General features: G+C 34.9%; 1 protein-coding gene across 1 annotated transcript in view; it reads right to left on the bottom strand.

Moving 5' to 3' along the window:
• LOC108686351 (transcription factor SOX-5) overlaps positions 1-21,005 on the bottom strand; it is a 65,387-nt gene extending 44,382 nt beyond the window's left edge. Inside the window, exon 1 of the mRNA XM_018191616.1 lies at positions 20,889-21,005. Coding sequence (XP_018047105.1) covers positions 20,889-20,905 — 17 coding nt within the window. The 5' untranslated portion in view covers positions 20,906-21,005. The remainder of the gene's footprint in view (positions 1-20,888) is intronic.
• Positions 21,006-21,327: the final 322 nt, after the last annotated feature.

Raw genomic sequence — 21,327 nt, forward strand, 5'->3', positions numbered from 1 at the left:
GATCGATTAATTCTTCAAGAGACAGATTAAATATAAACTGCATTTGCGTTACTAAATAAAACGTGTAACAATTCTGACAAAATATATATTTGTCCAAAAATACATTTATATATCGAATATTAAGAAAGGAAGTATGTATTATAATAAAATAATAATATATTCCTCAGTAAAATTACAATATATTATTTTATATAATATATATTAGTTATATATTAAAAGAATAATAACATTAATATATAATAAATAAGAATTAGTATATAATAATATATTAAGAAAGGAAGTATTATAAGATTTTAAATGGAATTGTTTCGAATAGCGGGCACAAAGATTTTCATTCCTGCGAGCCAATTTACGACAAAGATAATATTTGTGAAGATAAAGATAATATTTATATGCGAGATGCGTTGCGTAAGGACATCAGGAATCTGCGTGATTTCCTTCTACGATATATAGATCGAAAGACCGACCGAATCTCTATGGAGGGCCAAATATAATGTCAGTATTACAATATTCTATTAATATAAATATTCTTAATGCGATGCGTCTTTATTATATAGACCTGCCAAACATCTCATCATACAAACCGAAGAAAAAAGCGTCTATACAAAAATAATTTCAATTAATAATTATAATATCAAAAATAATAGTAATATTCATATCATACAAAAATAAGAAGCACCTTTTTCTTGAAAATAACAAAAGATCACATCGTCCTTAGTCATCGCGCGCCGAATCGTTACACCAGAAGCGTGTTATCAAGAAGGTCAGGATTATAACATCGGCGTCTCTGCTCGTGTTCGATACGCATTATGCCGCAAGCCTATTATGCGAACCATACGCAAGAAAAACATCGAATAGGCAGTGGGGATGCCGATAATGTCGGCATGAACCAGTACTACTGTGTGTCGCGAACGTGTATTATAATTCATTACAATGATGAACATTGTTTGCGCTGCACGTGCACGCCTCCAGCGCATTTTTTTACATGCACAGGTTTGTGCGATACGCCCGTGAAGAAAGTATCGATGCGCATGCACACGTACACTCGCATGAATCGCGAATCGTGGCGGATCGGGGCTTGTCGAGAGCCACGTGCTCCGTTTACTACGAGCGCATGTGTCGTGAATGATGCTTCAAACGACCGCTACGAGCGATACTAACCCAGGTTCCACAATAGATTTTTAAACCTTATGCTATAAGGAATGGACGAATCATAATCAATTATTCTCCTCGCATTCGACTGTAGTTGGTCAATTCCTTATGGCTTAAAGCTTAAGACACTTATTGTAGATCCGAACTAAGGATCTGAGCACAAGAATTGTCATAAAGCTTACTTAGGCCCAGTTGCATCGATGTTACTCAAAGTAACGCTAATGCAATCGGGCTTTAGAGACTTAAGTTATAGGTGTAAGTATAGGTATAAGTAAAACACAAGCTTTAGCGTATGACGTACGACTTATCGCCGTTTCATGGAGACATGACAATAAGTTGTATGTCATACGTAAAAGCTTGTGCGTTACTTACGTCTACAATTTAAGTCTAAGTAAGTGTTACAATATTTATGATTACTCAGACTCTAAGGGATTACGACTAAAGCTCTAGATACCAAAATAACGCATAGGTCCTCCATTTTGTGAATTACTAATCATATTCTATACCAATAGGTGTAGTAAAAAGAAATCCATTATTTTTGCATGAAATTGAATGGAAAATAATGGATTTCTTTTTACTACACCTAATATTAAGCGCTTATTGGACTATTAAAATAAATAACTAACATTCAAAATCGCGGTCGAAATAATAGGAAGACTATCAGCATTTCGGCTCAGATCAAAGGAATGCGCTCCTTTGGTATCTAGAGCTTTAATTACGACGAATGTGAAATCGATAAATGCAATCTATCAGATTTTCTGCGCGACGCGCCCTATTCGTAGTTGGGAGGAAGATCCTCAAGTAAGAGATGGACACCACGTTAATCCGTCATATTTTTCGAGACATATTTTTCTACTTACGATATAAATGAGATAAATCATGCATCTATGTCATTCTACTTTAAGCAAGTCCTAATAAATACGTTTGATATTTTTTAGGATCTGCTTAAGATAGGTGGGATAGATTATGTGTATCTCAAATGTCTTAAGCAGATCTTGAAAAATATGGTAGACCAAACGTATGGTGTCCAATCTCTTACTTGAGGATCTGTAGGAAGATCATTTTACGATTCGTCGACAATTGCTCACCATATGACCTCGCATGATACAATACAGTCGGAGAAAGCTGAATTGCTTCTTTCCAACGTATCCGAGTTTATAAAAAATTTGATATCTATTCTTAGGAATATGTAGATAAATATATAATACGTGTATTGAATTACTAACTTACGTTTGCAAACCGTTACGATAAAAGGAATTCAAATCCAAGAATCTTATTTCTTCATCCGGACATAACAGAAAATGTCAAGTGTTTTATAAAGAGTTATTTCTGGTTTTTGTAAGCTGTAATTATATCTTTTATGAAAGGAACTTTTTAACCCGTCGAAGCTGATGTCAAAATCTGCAACATAGTTATTGACTCTGTAAGACTCATTTAATTTATGTAGATCAAAAGGCACTAATTAATTTTAAGGATCTACAATGACATAATTCATGTAAAAAAACAATGAATATTAAACAATGTATATTTTAATAAACACAATTCAAATTTGCAGATGTAACATAAAGAAAGTTAATTGTGTAACATTAAAAAAAAATGTACAATTGAGTGGATCCAATAGATTCGCCGTTAGAGTTCCGGAGAGTTAAAGACAAGAGAAAAACGGATTGCATTTACAACTTATATCATTAGTAATTTTCTCAAAATTAAACTTAAGTTTGACGGACGCGCTAAAAATAAGCGGGCCGACGTGTATATTTAGCGGAGATATGTTGACAGCATAACTACGTACGCTAGATAATAATTTCGTAAGTCACGATTGTCAGTCGTGGCAGCAATCAGTCAGTGTGCAAACGTCCGGCGATCGGATGCGAGGAAATCTTGCTGAGACCATTGCTCTCCCTCTCGGTGCCTCATTACCCGCGGACGTACCCCGACTTTATCGCGCGGTTTTCTATTTCTATTGTCTACGTGTCCCTCGACATTGTACGCGTATACTTGTACATGTACACGCGCGACTGCCGGCGCGGCGCGGCGCGTCGTCGCACGGCTCTTCGTTGTTACGGTGCACTCACCGCGCCCTCGGTACGCGAAGTATTTCTGGCCCTAGACTTCCCGCCCGGCATAATTACTTCGCGAAGCGTACAGATTCGCGACTATAGCCCCGACTGTCGAGGAGACCGAACAAAAAGCGCGCGCGCCTGCGGCACGTCCACGGAAGAAATATTTTTAACCACCAGATGCCATCGTGTCCGGCCGACTGAAATCACAGACGAGGATAGCGAGAGATCATCAACGCCGGTGACATTGCAGGAATGCGCGGGTGGTAGATCTCCCCCTCCCCCCCTCCCCCCTCCCCTCCTCCATTCTTGCGAGAGCATTATCGTGTCGGATTGAATAAGCAAAAAAGGGAAAAAAAATGATTTGCACGATCGGGAATATAGTCGGAGAGAAAGATATATTCGAATTCGGAGCGAAATCTCATCTTGAGAATCGTAACAAACGATTCAGAAAAAAAAAGATCAAATTCAGTTCAAAGTTTGCATACTATCCATTCGCAACAAGATCGTGTACTATATTTGATGATAAGAGGTCGACGGTCGACAATCTCGACCGTCGACATCGATAGAATATAAACTTGTATTTGATTGTGGATAACGAGATAAATCTTTCCCTCGTTGAGCGTTCTAAGTACTCTCTCGCACCCACGCAATATCCATTCATTCATTTACTGATTCATTAAGTCCGTAAGATGAGTAATTACGCAAGCACATTTCTTGTTTCTCTCTCTTCTTTGCGTGCACGTAAACCATAGCGATTTCGCGCGTGTCGTGATTATTATAAATTGATAATTTTGTCGTTAACGAGTCGTTTTAATTGTACCTCGATTAAGTTTTAATATTTAATATATTTTATTATCATAAAAAAATTCTTAATTAAAATAAATAAACAAACAATTTCACTAATTACTTTGTGTGTGTGTGTGTGTGTGTGTGTGTGTGTGTGTGTGTGTGTGTGTGTGTGTCTATTTATTTATTATTTATAAATACAGATATATATGTATATTCGTAAATCGTATGATAACTCCATAACTGTAAAACAATGGTATATAAATGTTACCCTCATTCTACAATTATGAAAATGTAGTTATAAGAATTATCAATCAATCACAGTTAAATATTCTCTTCACATTTAATTGTAATTGATCAATTCTTACAACAATTGTTGTAGAATGAGCTTTGCGCGCGATGACAATTAAAGCTCTCATAAGGCCAATTATAGCATGATTTAATAGCGTTTAAATTAATCTAACTGTGACTGTCGCGTGCAAGTCGTAAAATTACGTATTTTTAATTATATAACAAACTCGCCAAAGAGCTCGATATAATTATCTGCGCCTCATACTAGCTTTAATCACCATGCTTCGCTTATCGAAAAAGGTCGAACATCTCAGTTATTACATTTACTCCTCAGATAAAATATCATTGAAACCAATGTTATGACTGTATTTAAAATTATGTCTTCGTATCATACAAAGTGTTTCGAAAAAGAGAGAATTAACTTTGTAAAATATATATCTTAACTTATACATATATTCTTTCCTTAAAAAACAAAATCATCGTCGATATAAAATAATTATTTATGACAAATTCAGATAATTTTATTTTGAAAAGAAAGATTGAGTATTTAATGTATTTTATATTCAAAAAATAAATAACTTACAGAAAGATGAATTAAAAAAGACAGAGTTAGTAAATTAAACGGTGAGTGAAAAAATATGCTGATAATACATTGTTAATTTGTTATGTTATTATCAAATCTCGAATAGCAACAATTTTAGCTCATATTTCTAGCATTTTACTAGAAACTTGTTTTTTAATATATAATACATGCAGGTATATACAGATATTTTTATATTGGTTCATACTGTATATAGAGTTCAATTTAATTAATTTAATTTATGGCGCATGCGTGTAGTAAACGAGATAAAAATATTTTACGACCATTTTGTGGCTTTTTTCTCGCCGGTCGTGATCGATCGAAACGTATCCCACGAACAACGACTAGAAACACACGTACATTCACGCAGCGACACGCGTGTAAGCGAGCGTAAGCGTGTGAGCCGACGCTTGACTTTCTATTAGTGGCACAATAGGAACCTAGTTTTTTTTTAGGGGATGCGGCATCTGTTCGGGCTCAAGTAGCAAAGCTAGGGTGGCGTTCTAATGCTGGGGTGGGAAAGTTGGCCCGATACCGCGAGCTACAACTTCCGTCAAGCACGCACGCAAATAGGATGGACGAGGAATCTGTTTCGAGGAGTCCGGTGTGGGAAACAGTCGACGAGATTTCTGGAGAATAGTCCATTAGATATACTACATGGATTAAAGGCAACTTAATAAGAACTTTACAAATGCGTCCTTAATAATATCGAATTCAACTAAATAATTGCTTTCCATTTTCACACACAAGTGATACTGAGTCTAAAATTATGTGAATATTTTATACTCAGATAATGACATCATTACTTGTTTACTTTAGTGACAAAGTTATCACATAATAACAGATTTATAAACTTCACTTTTTTATGAGTTAACGAGACTCAGTCTCAGTTAAAGCACACAATTTTAAGCTTGTGTAGATTGTAAAAACTTGTCAAAATGAAAAGAAACGTGCATTTAATTAAGTTAGGACATCATCACAAATGAGATTCCTCTAAGTTTGGTGTAAATGAAAAGCAACTAATATATATTATTGTACATATTGTTGCTTCAATCTGAATAAAAAAGTGCCATAAAAGTTTAATCAGATTAGTTTAAAAGATTTAATAAGAAAGGATTAAAATATGTATAGTGTATTCAGAAATAGTAAATAGTAAATAATTTATAAAAAATTGCCTAAAGAACATATAAAAATGTTCAATCAGCCAAGTATTAATATTTATAGTGTCTCTTAATTATATTATAAAATAGAAAACAGCATACTTTATGATTTAGGGATAAAATTATTTTTGATTGGAAAATATCACAATCGAGATTACAGCATTAAAATAAATATAGTGTAATTAAATAAATAAAATATTATTAAGATTTACGTGTTGATTTAAATGAAATAAATTAGTAAAGTATTAATCAAATTTTATATTACATCATATAATTATATTAACATATTAAACAAAGGTGAACAAATCTGAGTAGATCGTAATTATACTACGATATAGTATATAAAAATTCATTTATATCTTGTTCTTTGTGGAGGGGCGGTCATACAGCACTGCGAGCATTATAATTAAGTCGTTCATGGCATGATTATACGATACGACGGCGAAGAAAGAAGATGCGCGTTATTAATTAATTTTATACTACTGCGAGCCTTGAAACGTACAATGGCGATAAGAGACCATTTATGACAATATTCAGACTTCTTTTTTTCATTATCTGTTCATACATTTTCGGAAACTGCCGTAAGTAGAGATACGAAGGAGAACACACAAACCTGCGATAAATACAGTATGCAAGCTTACATGATAAAATTGGCATTGAATTACTTAGATTATTTCACAATTCATGTTACATTGACACATCAATAACAGCATTAATATTCAACATTAATATTATGTTAAGACGAATTTTGTAATATATTCACGAAAAGTTTTATAAAAATGTAATTAGAAAATATAAGAAAAAGTAGAACTAAAAATGTGAAAAGAAATAGATAAAAATAATAAAATTGAAATAAGAGCAATGTAAAATTGAGAAGATAAAAGATAGGAAAAAATTAAAACACCAATTGATATATCATATTAATTGATATTTTTTTTTGTAAAATATTGTTATCAATTCCATTAATAAGTTGAGTAAATATATTAGAGTAAATATATTAGAGGATAAACCTAAATGATCACATACGAATGTACAGAATTGAATGTAAAGATTTTCTCGCGTCATACGTGGGTCAAACGAATAGAATGTTAAAAACATGAACATAAAAGAACTAGATAAATTGAAACACCTAATGACATTCGATTATAACGAAGCATAGATTGAATTCAATGTACGAATTTAATTGGGAGGGGATAAAGAGAGTATTTTACAAAGACGGTTTATATCCGAAGTGATCTATATAAAACAGCAAAAAAAAAATGGTTTAAATTTAAGAAATGATACTGATCTGTTAGATTCTGCATACTCAGATTTTATTATTACTTACAACGCGAGATTTTCTCCTTCTCCACAATAATTATTTCGCACGAAAATCATCGATTGTTTATTGTATCTTCAAACGAAATCCACATGTCGAACGGACAATAACAGTCTAACATAGCTTAACATGTTTGTTTAAATGTTTGTTAAAATATAACCTGTACTTTACTTACTTATATATGTAATTAATTTATTATTTAGTTAATCTCTCAATTTTATGGGAATCTATATGTTGGACGAAGGAATGGCTTGATTGATAATCTGTAGAAATTATGTAATATGAAACAGCGACTTAATTGTGACTTTAGTTTTAATTCTTGACATTCGCGACGAAAGCATTAATTTGAATAGTATTGAAGATGATCCTAAACAAAGGATCGTTACGTTTGCATAATTAATCTTTTATATACTTGAATAAATACATATACACTAACAGCATGTGTCGGTTCTTATTGGCATGATTACTTTTGTGATGAATTCCATTGATATCTTAATAATATTGGAATAATAACAATACTTAATAATACTAGGGCAGCAATAAGAAAAATATCTGTAATCAATAAGAGAAATCAATCAGTTATCATCTTATTTCCTTATCTTTTACGTTCTCTATTTTATATGACTCTGTTTATTTCATTTTTTGATCATCTTTTCTATTTCTTCTCGTCGATCACATTTTTAACAAAACTAATTTTTATGCTAAAACATGTTAATATTCATGTCAAAATACAGTATAAATATCGAACAAAAAAAGAATGAAGACAGTTTTCATTATCGAGGGATCGATTATAGCTATCCTTATTTCTGAGAAGATCGGCCGAGAAAAGTCGCGCATGAGAAAACCCTGGATGCGGTGAGAAGAGGGAAAAAGCACCTCGTCGTTAGTATTCTTTATAGGACCGCCGTGGGATACGCTCTACATAATGGAGTCCCGGTACCAGCGTCTCTTCTTTTGATGCTACCTCTTGGCCGATCTCTTGTTTATGTATGAGCGGGTGAGGACCGCACCCACCCTCGCGCAACAAACGCGCGCGCTACCATACGGCTCACTGTCACCCACTGGAGTTGGTGGTTGTCCCAGGGACAGCTTCCTCGTGCGCGCAATCCTCCCGTTCTTTGCGTCCGCGACGCAAGACAGAGCGCAAGCCGCGACTAGGCCGGAACACATTCACAGGAACCGACAACGTGACGCCCGTCTCGCATCGCGGCGACCACGCTGTAAAAGCAATCTTCAGTCTTCTTCTTCTTCTTCTTCTCCTTCTTCTTCTTTTTCTTCTTCTTTCTACCTAGAATACGTTATCAGCGGGGTCGAAGAGGGTTGCCGCCTCTCGGCTCCGCGGTTGCTCTAACCCTTCTTACTATTTCCGGAGCCTCCTCTCTTTCTCTTTCTTTCTTCCATTGCCTCTCAGAACCGCCTTTCGCCACGAATTCTTTTTTTTTTGTTACTCGTCTCGCGCAATGCACGCTTTTATCTACAAGACTCGCTGCTTCCGCTCTGAAGTATGGTAATATAAAACTTTACACCTGGTAAAACTAAGAAAGTGCGACTCTTGGAGAGAATATTATAACAAAATGTATCAACAACGCATGTGACAAAGTTCAAAACTCTTATTTTTAAAAGAAAAAGATAATTTTGATGATAAATTGAAAGAGCTAAATGTAAATGTTTTCTTGATCTTATTAATGTAATTTAAGACTTATTTGAAATATTCAAAAGAATAATATTGACTGAGAAAAAGATTATCATAAATCTTTCTTTGAGATATTTTTCGTTCAGTAATTCTGAGTTTTGTACATTATAAATTATTACTCGAACAAATCAATATTGCAAAACTGTTATTCATTACGCACAATTTAAGGCTCCAAAACAACGAATTTAAATTTCTTATCATATAATGATAATTAAGAATAAAGCAAAGTTGTGTATTCATATAATATATGTAATATACATAAAATATAATATATAAACTGCATTATTTGTTTAACGTCAAAAGTACTAACGTAAAAGTAATATTTACGCATTAATGTTCATTTCTATCAATGTAGATTAATTTTAATTCAATTTACTCATTTCACTTCAATTTTAAATTTACTCATCTTTTCTAATTCTAAGAATTAGAAAAAAATGAAGAAGTGAATGTAAATTAAACTGAGATTAAAATTAATTTGCATTCATGGAAACGGACATAAAATGAACAAGCGAATAAATAATTACTATGAAAATAAAAAAGTGATAAAAAATTAAATATTTCATCAGTATAAAGAGTATGATTATTAAAAATTTAAGAAGTCAAAAAATTTCAGAATTTTATCTACATAAGAAATATAATATTAATCTAACAAATAGAAAGGTTAATATTGCTCGATATTTTTAGTATTAACGAATTTGTCTTATTTTGCTTATCATGTTTTGTAAAGTTAAACTTTTTTAAAGAAATAAATTTAAATCAATAATACATTACTACAAATTAATGATAAAAACTATAATAAGTGGATAATAGGCAAATTTGAATATTCAATCAGGATTTATCCTTCGACTGTACTATACTTTTTCAATCGGCGACGACAAAATGCCGGCCCGTATTGCGCCAAAGCAAATCAATGAACGAAAGCGAAGTCGGATTATTAATCCGCGGACGCGTCGCATCGAGCAGTCGTAATTAATATCGTCGTAACTTGATTACGAGAGTAGCGGTGTACCACTGAACTTGGTCCCGGAGAGAAACAAGATCAAAAGAAACGAACATTTAATTCGCGAGATTCGCAACCGAGTCTGACACATCAGGGAAACCATGCATACCAGAGCGATCAGCTGCTCTCTCTGGAGGTGCTAGTAAAAAATACTCGGCGCTTGGTGATAACGTGACATGAATCCTAGAAAGAGCGAATACTCGCAAATAAGTCCGACCTTTCAGTTCAATGTGACAGTCACTTCGTGCTTCTTCTTCATTTCCGCGAGACAGTATCTTCTCACTATCTCCTCATTATGTATATCTTACACGGTTAACTATTGCGCAAATGACTCTCACTAAATGCTTGCGCAATAATGCGATAAGAAAATTTCCGGAGATACTTATAATCGGCCCAGATATGTGTTTTCTGTACATATTCAAAGCGTGATTATAATTGAATTACGTTATTTAAATATATTATTTAAGAGAATGCTGGCGTGACAACCAATCTCTAATGAGATCGTTGTTTTATCGACTAAATGTGACTTACACACATGCAGAGATTTACGATACAAATATATACGATTGATGGTACATATCACTACACACTACTATATTTTATCGCAACACACATAGATATATACAATTTGTCAAAAGAGGTATCTTTTAAATTAAATTTCTAAATTTAACTCTAACGATTCCAAGTATTTATTTTAGATCTGACTGTACTTTTATTTTATACATATAACCTGCAAAACCACGAAGTATTCAGATAATAATATTCGACTAAAAAAATTTATAATTTCTTTATTTTTTTCTTATTTTTAGCACAAAATAGACTAGAGCTGAATACATTAGCACATGCATTTTAATCGTGGAAAAGGAGTTTCAATTCTATGAAGCCAGAACACGAAGTATACCGCATATATGGTTTAAAACAGATGATGTCAGCATCCCTTTAAGGGAATCATAAAGTCGTCTATTTTTTTTACTGATTATTTTTCAAATAAGTGTTTTTCTAACTGTCTTATATACACAGATTAAAACATTCTTCTCCACAATTTAAATATGAGCGATAATGTGCAAACCGACTTTATGTTAAAAATAAAAAAGTTGGAAAATTAATAATTTTGTTATCGACTTCTGACGTCGACTTGCAACAATATTTGCTTTATTACAGGTTTTATATTTTATATGTATATTTTATATGTATAAAATAATCTTCTAGTTTGAACTATGAATTATATGAATAAACAATATTGTTCTTAGAATTAGACTTAGAAACCTAATATAAAAGATTAGTTAGTTGAAAAAACTTGTATATGTGCGTGCGATATCGATGTAGGAGAGTGTAGTGATATGTTAATGACATGTAAACCGTATAAGTCCTACTGAATCAGTAACACAGACAGCTTTAGGATCCGCTTGATCTTGTAATATTAAATAAACATTAAAACGCATAATTTTTCAAAAATGATATTACACTCAAAATAATGATAATACGTTCATTTTGCTTAGTATTTAAAAAAAAATTTTTCAGAATTGATATTACAATCGGCACGACAGTCTCATCAAAGACAAAAACCATATGGATCACGAACGCGTGATCGATCAAGAAAAAATTCCAAGAAGAGAAGGATAGAGAAAAGACGAGAAAGAAAGAAAGAATAGACAAGGAAAGAGAGAATAGAACGCTGATCGGGGGACGAAGGAGGCAGACGGCTAGAAATGGAGGGGGGAGGATCTTCTGACCGAGTGTGAGTTTAAGAAGTGGGGCCATGTGTTCAGTGTCAAGTTGCTCGGACCTTAGATCGCTTCCTCGATCCTCCTCCTCCGCGTTATAACAGAGTTCGTTAGAGAGAGGAAAGGGAGCGTGTTACACGGGATGCACGTGCATACGCTGCGCGTTTCTGCGCGCGTATGCATCGTCCCGAGAGAGGAACCAGAAGGGAAGACAGATAAACGAGATTGGAGAAGAAAGGGTCGGCTAAAAAAGAAAGATGAAAGAGGGAGAAGAGGAATTTATTTGGAGTCTTTCTCTCTCTCTCTCTCTTTCTCTGTCTCTCCCTTTCTCTTTCTCTGAGACTAAATGTACACTAAAGTAGACAAAAGACAAATAGTCTAGAGTTAAATAACTTTAGAGTTTGTATTTACGAAATTAGAGACTAGAGACTTTGGAGAATTTATGCAACTTAAGAGGTTCCTAAAGTCGTCTGTATTATTGATTAAATTACGCAGTAATTTTCGTAAAGGATTATCTTACATATTACTTTTACAGATTTGTTTTCCAGAATTAAATACGAATTTAGTATCAATCTGTAGCACTATATTATATATATATAATACTAAACTAGTAGATTACATGAAAAAACAGTTTAACGAGAAGTTCTTAGAATTAGACTTATGTTCATTTTTGCCAATGTAAAACTTTAATCTTGATTCAAATTATTTTTCTAGTTGTAATTAGAACAGAATAAAAAATTAATTAAATCAAGACTAAAGTTAATCTACAGTGGCAGAAATGAATATTAGAGATTTAAATCCGATACAAAAATCCTCTACGACTATATGTGCGATATTGATATTGTAGCAATATGTAGTGATGTGTCAACGACATATAAATCGTATGTGTGCCAAATTTTTTATTAAAACAACGATTTCAGCAGAGTTCGATCTTCATTTTAGGATCCACTTAGGCTCGAATTTTCATTATAACTTATGGTTAAGCTTAACCTAATGTTTCATCCAATCAGCTCTATGGCATCATCACAGATAAAGCCCATTGGATAAAATACAAATCTAACCACAGATAATAAAAAACCGAGCTTTAACTGCAAAATAACTCTTTACTAGATGGACTCTTTATTAGATGGACTACAAGAATAAATATAAAATCAAATAATTTTATTTTTCTGTCTTTAACAAAATATTCTTAATTAAAAACAAATTGGTTGTCACAATTGCACTTGAAGTTCGCTCGGACATTTATCTCTATTCGCTTAAGGTTTAAGGTTAAAGGTGAAAGTTATACAATTACTCGATATAAAATGATGAACGCGCGCCTATCAGAATTTCGTTCTAAAGGAAGAGAGAGAGAGAGAGAGAGAGAGAGAGAGAGAGAGAGAGAGAGAGATATGAAGAAAGACGGCTTCAAGCATCGCGCAAGAGCGCGCGCCGATGGGAACAAAGCACGCAGCATCTGGAATACGTTAGAGTCCTCCGCGACCGCCTCCACACACCGATCATCACATACCTATATACACATACTAATGTGTGCGTGAGGAAAAGCACGCTCTTTCGTGAAAGGAACGCAGAGACACGAAGAAGGAGGGGAAGTGCGAGAAAAGAAAGGGAAGGAAATCCCGGACGTAGAGGAAATGAGAGAATTCGTGGGATACGCGCGCCAACCGAAAACAACGAGAAAGAGAGAGAGAGAGAGAGAGAGAGAGAGAGAGAGAGAGAGAGGGATGTTCACGTGTGCGTTACGCGCTCGTATATCTCAACTCCTCCGTTCCCCCCTCCCATTCCTCACACTGGCCGACTCAAACGAACGCGCGTAACCGGGCTCCATACATCGCGAACAAAGCGCGCGGCGTACATGGACCTGTACGAGAGGCTGCACGCGCGATAGCGCGGTGGCCAGAGCACCTCGGCTATCTGCCGCTATTCATCCGTCCTGATGAATCCCGCCGCGCCGCGAACCCTGGCGAATCCTCACTGTTGTCCGCGACTGGGTACAGGTATTGTGTGGCGTGCGAATAGCGAGATGGATCCCTACACATCGCGACTTCTTAGGGTTGGGCGTCCTGTTGCAATGAAATCTAGTTTCCTTACAATTATGCTTCCTTCAACATTTCGAACAAGTGTACTAAAAAATTTTAATTTTATACGACAAACGTAATTTAATTTTATACGCGAACGCGTATACAATAGGAGTAAGGCTTAAGTCGCAAAAGTTGATCAATCACAGTCGAATGTAAAGAGAATAATCGACTGTGATTGGTCAATTTCTTACGACTTCAGACTTGTAAATTCAATGAAACATTGGCCGCGCGTTCAGCAGAATGTTTATTTTGCAACTGTTGAAAGTTTTCTGCGCTGAGATAGGACTGTTCCTCTAGATTTAAAACTATAATCCAATCAGTGCAAAAAAACATTACCAATTGTTGCAAAATAAATATTTTGCTGAATGCGGCCAATGCTTTGTAAAGTCTACAATAGAAGTCTAAAGTCATAAGCAATTAACCAATCATTCTCCTCACATTCAAATGATTTTCAATTATTTACGACAAAATAAACTGCTAAATACGACCGTTATTTTTTCATTCTAGGGAGAAATTACGATGTTCTCAAGCATTTACATTTACCAAAAAATTTAGAAATTTTTCAAATTGTAGCGCTCCAAGACGACGAAGTTTCAATGAACGTTTCTTTTAGATTTATTGCTTTAAATTTAGTAATTTATATATTTCATAATACTCGACTGACTTAAAGCAACAATAGAATTAGAGAAATACCCTAATCTATGATCAATCGCTTCCGTAATGCACGTGTCTTTTCAACTTGCCCGATTAGCGGTATAATATCACGCGAAGTGTATCGTGTTATGCATTATTTTATTATACGTTATCGTCCAGCTGCCACCGGCTGCTACTGTAATTTCCTATTACAACAATTTACCGCGATTAGCAGGTACGCTAATGATTGCAAAGTAGTTCTAACACTCACTTTTATATTTCACTACAAGTATCCCGCTATCACGGAATATCTTACACAATTCTTCTGAAAATCTGATGAAAGACTTAAGTCCGTTTCTACTACCAATATAGATTAACTTTAATCTCGGTTCAATTTATTCTTTACCTTTTTCTAATTTTTAGAATTAGAGAGGAAAGGAAGAATTAATTGAATCGAGATTAAAGTTAAACTACATTGGTAGAAACGGGCATTAGTTCATCGATTAATCCATGAACTAAGGAGCACATGCAAATTCTTTCAACAAGATATACGTGTGGCATCATATAATAAGCGCAAATATATATCTTTATCGATTGACATGTATTTAAAAGAGTTCATCTTTATGCAGTCTTCAATTTTGAAAAGTATCTTATCAACAAATAACACAATTAATACATGTCTATCATTGTAACGAAATGAGATAATTTATTATCGCCTATTCTCGCGTGCTAATTCGTTTTGTGCTCTCGCAATTTCTGTCGTAATAATTTTACAGACAAAATATATGAAATTTATTTGTAGGGAAATAAATGTAACAAACATTGATTATGTACATAAAAACATTTTAAAATCTGAAGATTAAAAAATAACTGTTATATCCATAAATTTATGTAGCAAGTAACTCAAAAGAAAAAAATACAAAATTATTAATAAAAAGAATTATACAATAAATATTGTAAAATTTTACTTTCGCAATGAAAATATATGATAGTATCATAACTACAATTGATTAAACTTATGAATACGTACAACATGAGGTCATATCTCATTTAAGAAATTCCAACAAAGTTGATAGGGTCAAATATATCGACGCTTATCGTCTACTGTTATTCGTAAATTTTGTAGCAAATTTATCTGGAAAATAGAGCTTTGTGATATTTCTACGAACGTTTGCGCGCAATCATATGCGTATTCGCTAATTCATAATCGCTGAGTAATCCGATTCATTGCGTATTTGATGTTATACGTGTCGCTGCTTTTTCTCTAATTAAAAGTGCATAGCGCGATATTAGAGTAATTCGCTTGAAATGTTGCTTGAAACTTCCAAAAAATATTTACACTTAAAATAAAATAAATATATATTTCAGCGTTAAAGAGAAAGAAAGTGAAGATTTGGAATGCAAACTTAAGTGCGAGCAAATATAATAGCTTAATAAACCACGGGAGTTTCAGAGATCTTTGATTGTCTCGAATAATAGTACTTTTGCGCGGTGAGCATTGTTTATAAAAATAAGCTGCAGAAACTCGGTGACATGTGCAATAATTCAAAAAGGAAATGTTAACATTTATATTCGTATCAAATTATCGTTCTCTAATGACTTGTCAATGGCCTTGACCTTAGCGGATGTGATCGTGCTGATGAGTAAGAATTTTTCTTCTAACAAACGTATTTCACATCCTGGCGTTTGTCGGTCAAAGTCAAGTACGATATCGTTTGCGATATTGCAAGCGTTATTAAAACACTGTAATTCATACGCGTAATTTCATTGAGATAAGTTCGAAATCAGGGCACACAACTACGTTGACAAGTCGACACGCAAATATTTAAAATCTCATAGACTTTTAAATATAAATTTTTCATAGCTGCGAAATGTGATTGCGCGATTCGGTAATGTCCAGACAGGTACGCTTTACAAATTGCGATTACATGCTGTGTACATATACGTAGTGCACGGATTCCGTGACATGAGTAAATAATTAATTATACGAGTAAATAGTTAATTTGCTTGCATTTGGAAGGCTTAAAGCTACATGTCGTAACTAATGACCTTCTATCAGCATCGTTTATATTGTTCATAGATTAAGTGAACACGCTGACTAGGCGCACTTTTAAAATAACGAAAGCGAATTAGTGCTATCATTCGTTTTCGCAAGTAAGCCGGAATGTCGAAACTCGACCTCTTCGTGTTTTGACATTTTAGAATCGTGCTTTGTCTCGTACGTTAAATGCGCTAACATGCAGTCTAGTGACGTAATCAAAGTATGCAATACATCTCCATTATCAAGTTTTATACACACGCATCCAAATTCATTTGTATAGTGAGCGATGTCACGCACAATTATAGGACTGTCCACGTATATTAGCGAGGTCGCGCCGATATTTCGAGTCGCATTAGATAACTAGATTATACTAAGAGAGCAATTGGCTTTAATAAAATACCGTGATAGATACTGCATATATTATCGCACGGACAATATCGTTGAACGCAATGCAATATAATGCACATCATGTACATAGTTTATAGAGGGGGGAGGGGGCTGCAGCTTCAGCGCTCGTGCAACTGAAGTAATTTATTATAGCGGGAATTCTGTATAATGTAACTTCGCTGCACCTTTAGTCATATAAAGAGCTTTTGTACGTATATATTGTACCCAGGTTTTAATTATCTCCTCAAAGATGCGGAATTCTATGGAGGCTACCGATGAATAGATTGTAAATTTAACAACCACATAGCATTTTTTAATGCTTCATCTATTTATGATGAGATGCTGCTCATAATTAATAAATTCTTTAATAGAATTGCATATTATATTGAATAATGGCTTTGTATATTTGCTACATTGACAGAAAAATGTTTGATATTTGTGACTATAACTGCATGGCAAAATAATTATAGATATCAGTTTCATTTTTATAGTTATTATTGCTAGAATGTTAGTGATAATAATTATATTTATATAATAGTTCTACCAAAAAATATCTAGTTGGCACCGAAAACGACTAGATATAAATTGTAAGAACAATGATCATAAATTACAATATCAAGTTGTTTCTCGCACTGATGAAATGAACTACAATGTTCACGATGGCATTTAATGATATATCAAGATGAAGATAACCCAAACCGTATAACTTTTTTAATGAAAATAAAAAAGAAAACCTCAAAAATATAATAAATTATAGTCAAATTATAGTAATTGTAATGCAGCTTTTTTTCTCTCACGCAGTGATAATAGAAACATTATCTGTTTCCTGTCTACGCTGCCATCTTGAATTGTGACATAAGAAGCGAAAAAATACATTAAATAAATTCTTACAAACTACATTAAAATTTAAGTAATTTTTAATAAAACAACATTTGAAATTGATATAATAGATTTGTAAAATATACCGAAATTTCTCCTTGTGAATCCCAACAATCAATATACACATAAATAATATATTTGAAATTGAAGTATATCTAACCAAATAAGGAAACAATTTGAGTATTGTATATGAAAGCTGTTGTATGAATATAATTTTATTCTATTCTGCGAAATAAAATGAGAGTTTTCGGTATATTTCATTTACAGTTTTCAATCAAATGCAAATATTGTTTTATTGGAAAATATTTCTATCTTAATATACAATATATTGCAATAATTTTCGTTATTTATATTATTTTATGTTTTTATTTCGCTTCTGTCTTCATTTAAATCCGTGATAAACGATCAGGATCTTTAAGAATTTATTTAAATATTCGTAAAAAGAGATAATCATGACATTAAATATCATACATTAAATATCAATATACAATTATTTTAATTTGCTTCCGCATTTAAACGACCTTTTTAGCGGATACTTTCAAACTGTCGATTAATTTAAATAGCGATTAAAGCGTAAAAGATCGATCGTATTCAGCGAATGCTGTAAAATCGCAAAACTTGAAGCGAGACGATGTCGTACTCCAGGGAAATCGATTAAAAATAAAACGAACAACCCCGAGCGATGGACATTCGCGCGTTAATTTGATATCGTCGATATCTCGATTCGTTTGGCGACATGCGCTCTTGTTACGCAAATGCGTGCACGTAGTTCGCGTGTTCGATCAATCTCCGCGTCGCATATCCTTTGGGAATTTATAAGTTCGCGCTTATTATCATGGTGTCCGAAATAACTCGATATTTTTATACGCACGAACGCGTACTCAACAATCCGGCACTTAAGCCCTGCTTGAAAGGGTCGTTTTTGAGTGAGAAACATCGATTAACGAGACATTGTAACGATAATACGCGCGCTATAGACAAAACCCCCCAATTATATTCGCCTAACTGATTCATCGAAGTCTTCTAGTATTGGGATAAAAAACTGCAGATTCATGTTTCACTTTAAGTGCTACGTGAATAAGCAATTTTTCCGTGATGCGATAATAAGCGATAGATTTAATTATACAGTCCACTTATTGTGTTTCATTATGTCACTCAGAATTGCCCGTTAGTAGAAAGTTGGAGACAATTTGTATCTTCATAAATATTAATAATGCATATTAAGATACTCTCTTTATTTGTATAATAACATTCATATCAAATAAAATGCTCCTTCGAAATCCGCTTCGTGCCCGCCCGATCGACAAAAACTTCTGGTTTATCATTTCAAGGTTGAAAGGATTTGTGCGACATGTGTCGTTTACTCCAATTAATTGAGATGGACGTTAAGTGTCCTTCGTGTCGTTCTTTGCGCGAAGGAAGTAGAGAGGCGTCGTCGGATTTTGAGTGGGATCGCGTAAGATATTCTGTGATAATGGAAAGCCTGAGGAAAAGTAGATGGAACCCCATAGAGAAGCACGAGGGGGACAACGGGGAGGGTCACTGGGTCAGATGCGTAGAGAGTACGCTCTCTCCTCCCTCTCTCTCTCTCTCTCTCTCTCTCTCTCTCTCTCTCTCTCTCTCTCTCTCTCTCTCTCTCTCTTACACACACACACACGCACACACACGCACACACACGCACGCACGCACGCACGCACGCACACGCACACACACACACTTCTCTCTCAACCCTCGCTCGTTACGTCTCTTCTCCTCTCTTCATCTCTCCCATCGACCTTCCGTTCCGAGCTGGTTCTCTTTCTCCTTCGCCGTACCGAACACATGGCCCCGTGTGTACACGCCTGTACCCGGTCGCCTGGGTACGGCTCACGCACGACGCACGCATGCACACGTTCACATAACTCGACACACGTACTTATACACAAATACGCACACGGTCTTTGTCGCCCTCGCGCTATCATGCTGGTGGTCGCGTATCGCGAGATACAATGTCATGACGTGACTCAGATTACGCACCGGCGAGGATTCGTATTAAGCGCGATCGCTGCAGCCCGTGCAAGCGTGATTTCGCGTTTCGAGTCACATTGAGAGTCACATCGATCCGGATGCTGCGACCGACGAAGCCTGCCAATCATCGAACTTTCCTTCAGATGTGCGTGTCGTATGACAGACCGTAATTCACTTCTCATAAGTACGCACGCGTGCCGTTTCACTCGTTGCACGCGCATTAACGAAATCGTGTCGAATTAATTATATATCGATGTTCCGTTATATATCGACAAATCCAGAGTCAACGAAGAATTCTTTAATCTTATGTTCACAATGCTACAAATTACTCCGAGATCTTAAACAGAGAAAAAATTAACGAACCACGATTCGAACAAATCGACCAATGGATCAATGCTATTGGTTCTTTTTCGAAACGATTTCTAGTATCGTAGACACTTAGTACTTTGTTAGATAGTTTTCGCGATCTAATTGCAATCTTTCAACAATCTATATGAATGTCACGAAGCGTTTTAAATTCCACTGATAGATTGGATTACGGTTGCTTGGCAAATTTATCATTACAGATTACGATTCTAAGGCTTTGCGCACAATGGAGAAAATATTAAGAATGGAAATAAATGTTAAAATTTAAACCTATCTGAAATCATGTAACTGATTTCTGAATCATTGACTTGAAATCTTATTCATGTTTTTCCTTCTTAACATTTCTTCCATGCGCAGCCATAATTATTAATTGAAAGAAAAAAATACTTCATATATTTTATTTTAGTCACAGTAGAAAGTAAATTATATAATTATAACTTGTTGTGTAAATTATATAATTATATAATTATAACTTGTAATCTTTCAAAAACATAAATTTCGAATATCTAGAAATGGGGAGAGTGAAAGATTAATCAGGATTATCTCTAATCCGATGATTAGATACATGGCATATTTGCAGATAATTTGCGTGTGTGTGCGCGTGTGTAGGATACGTAATTGCAATATGATCTCGTCGCCGCTTTTAAATCCCCGTATCGCGCATCAAAAACCACGTGTCTCGATATCTACACACATCTACGCGAGAACGCGAGGTCAGTTCACTCACCTGCCAAGCGTGCTCATATCATCCTGGCTGCGCGCTGGTAGCCTGGACTACCCCGTTGCCATTGACGTAACACTTGTAACGTATCAAAGAACCGCACCTCCGCACAATGAATAAAACCGCCACTGACAAACCAGAGAAAGAGAAAGAGAGAGAGAGAGAGAGAGAGAGAGAGAGAGAGAGAGAGACAGAAAGAGAGAGAGAGAGAGAGAGATCGGACAACTAGAGTGACGGTCGGACTCGCTCAATCGGAACCAACTGGGTTTTTCTCGGCACTCGATATAGCTCACACCTTCGAACGTCGTTCGCGGTCGAAAGATCGGTGAGATATCTTCACGAATGGACGATCGCACGAAGGAAACTGCGTTCACCAAGGCAAGAGTAGCACCGATTTCTTCCACGCTACCTCATGCTACCCGGTCGTCGTCAGTATACCGATCGC

Source organism: Atta colombica, unplaced genomic scaffold, assembly GCF_001594045.1.
Source record: "Atta colombica isolate Treedump-2 unplaced genomic scaffold, Acol1.0 scaffold176, whole genome shotgun sequence".
Classification (NCBI taxonomy): Eukaryota; Metazoa; Arthropoda; class Insecta; order Hymenoptera; family Formicidae; genus Atta; species Atta colombica.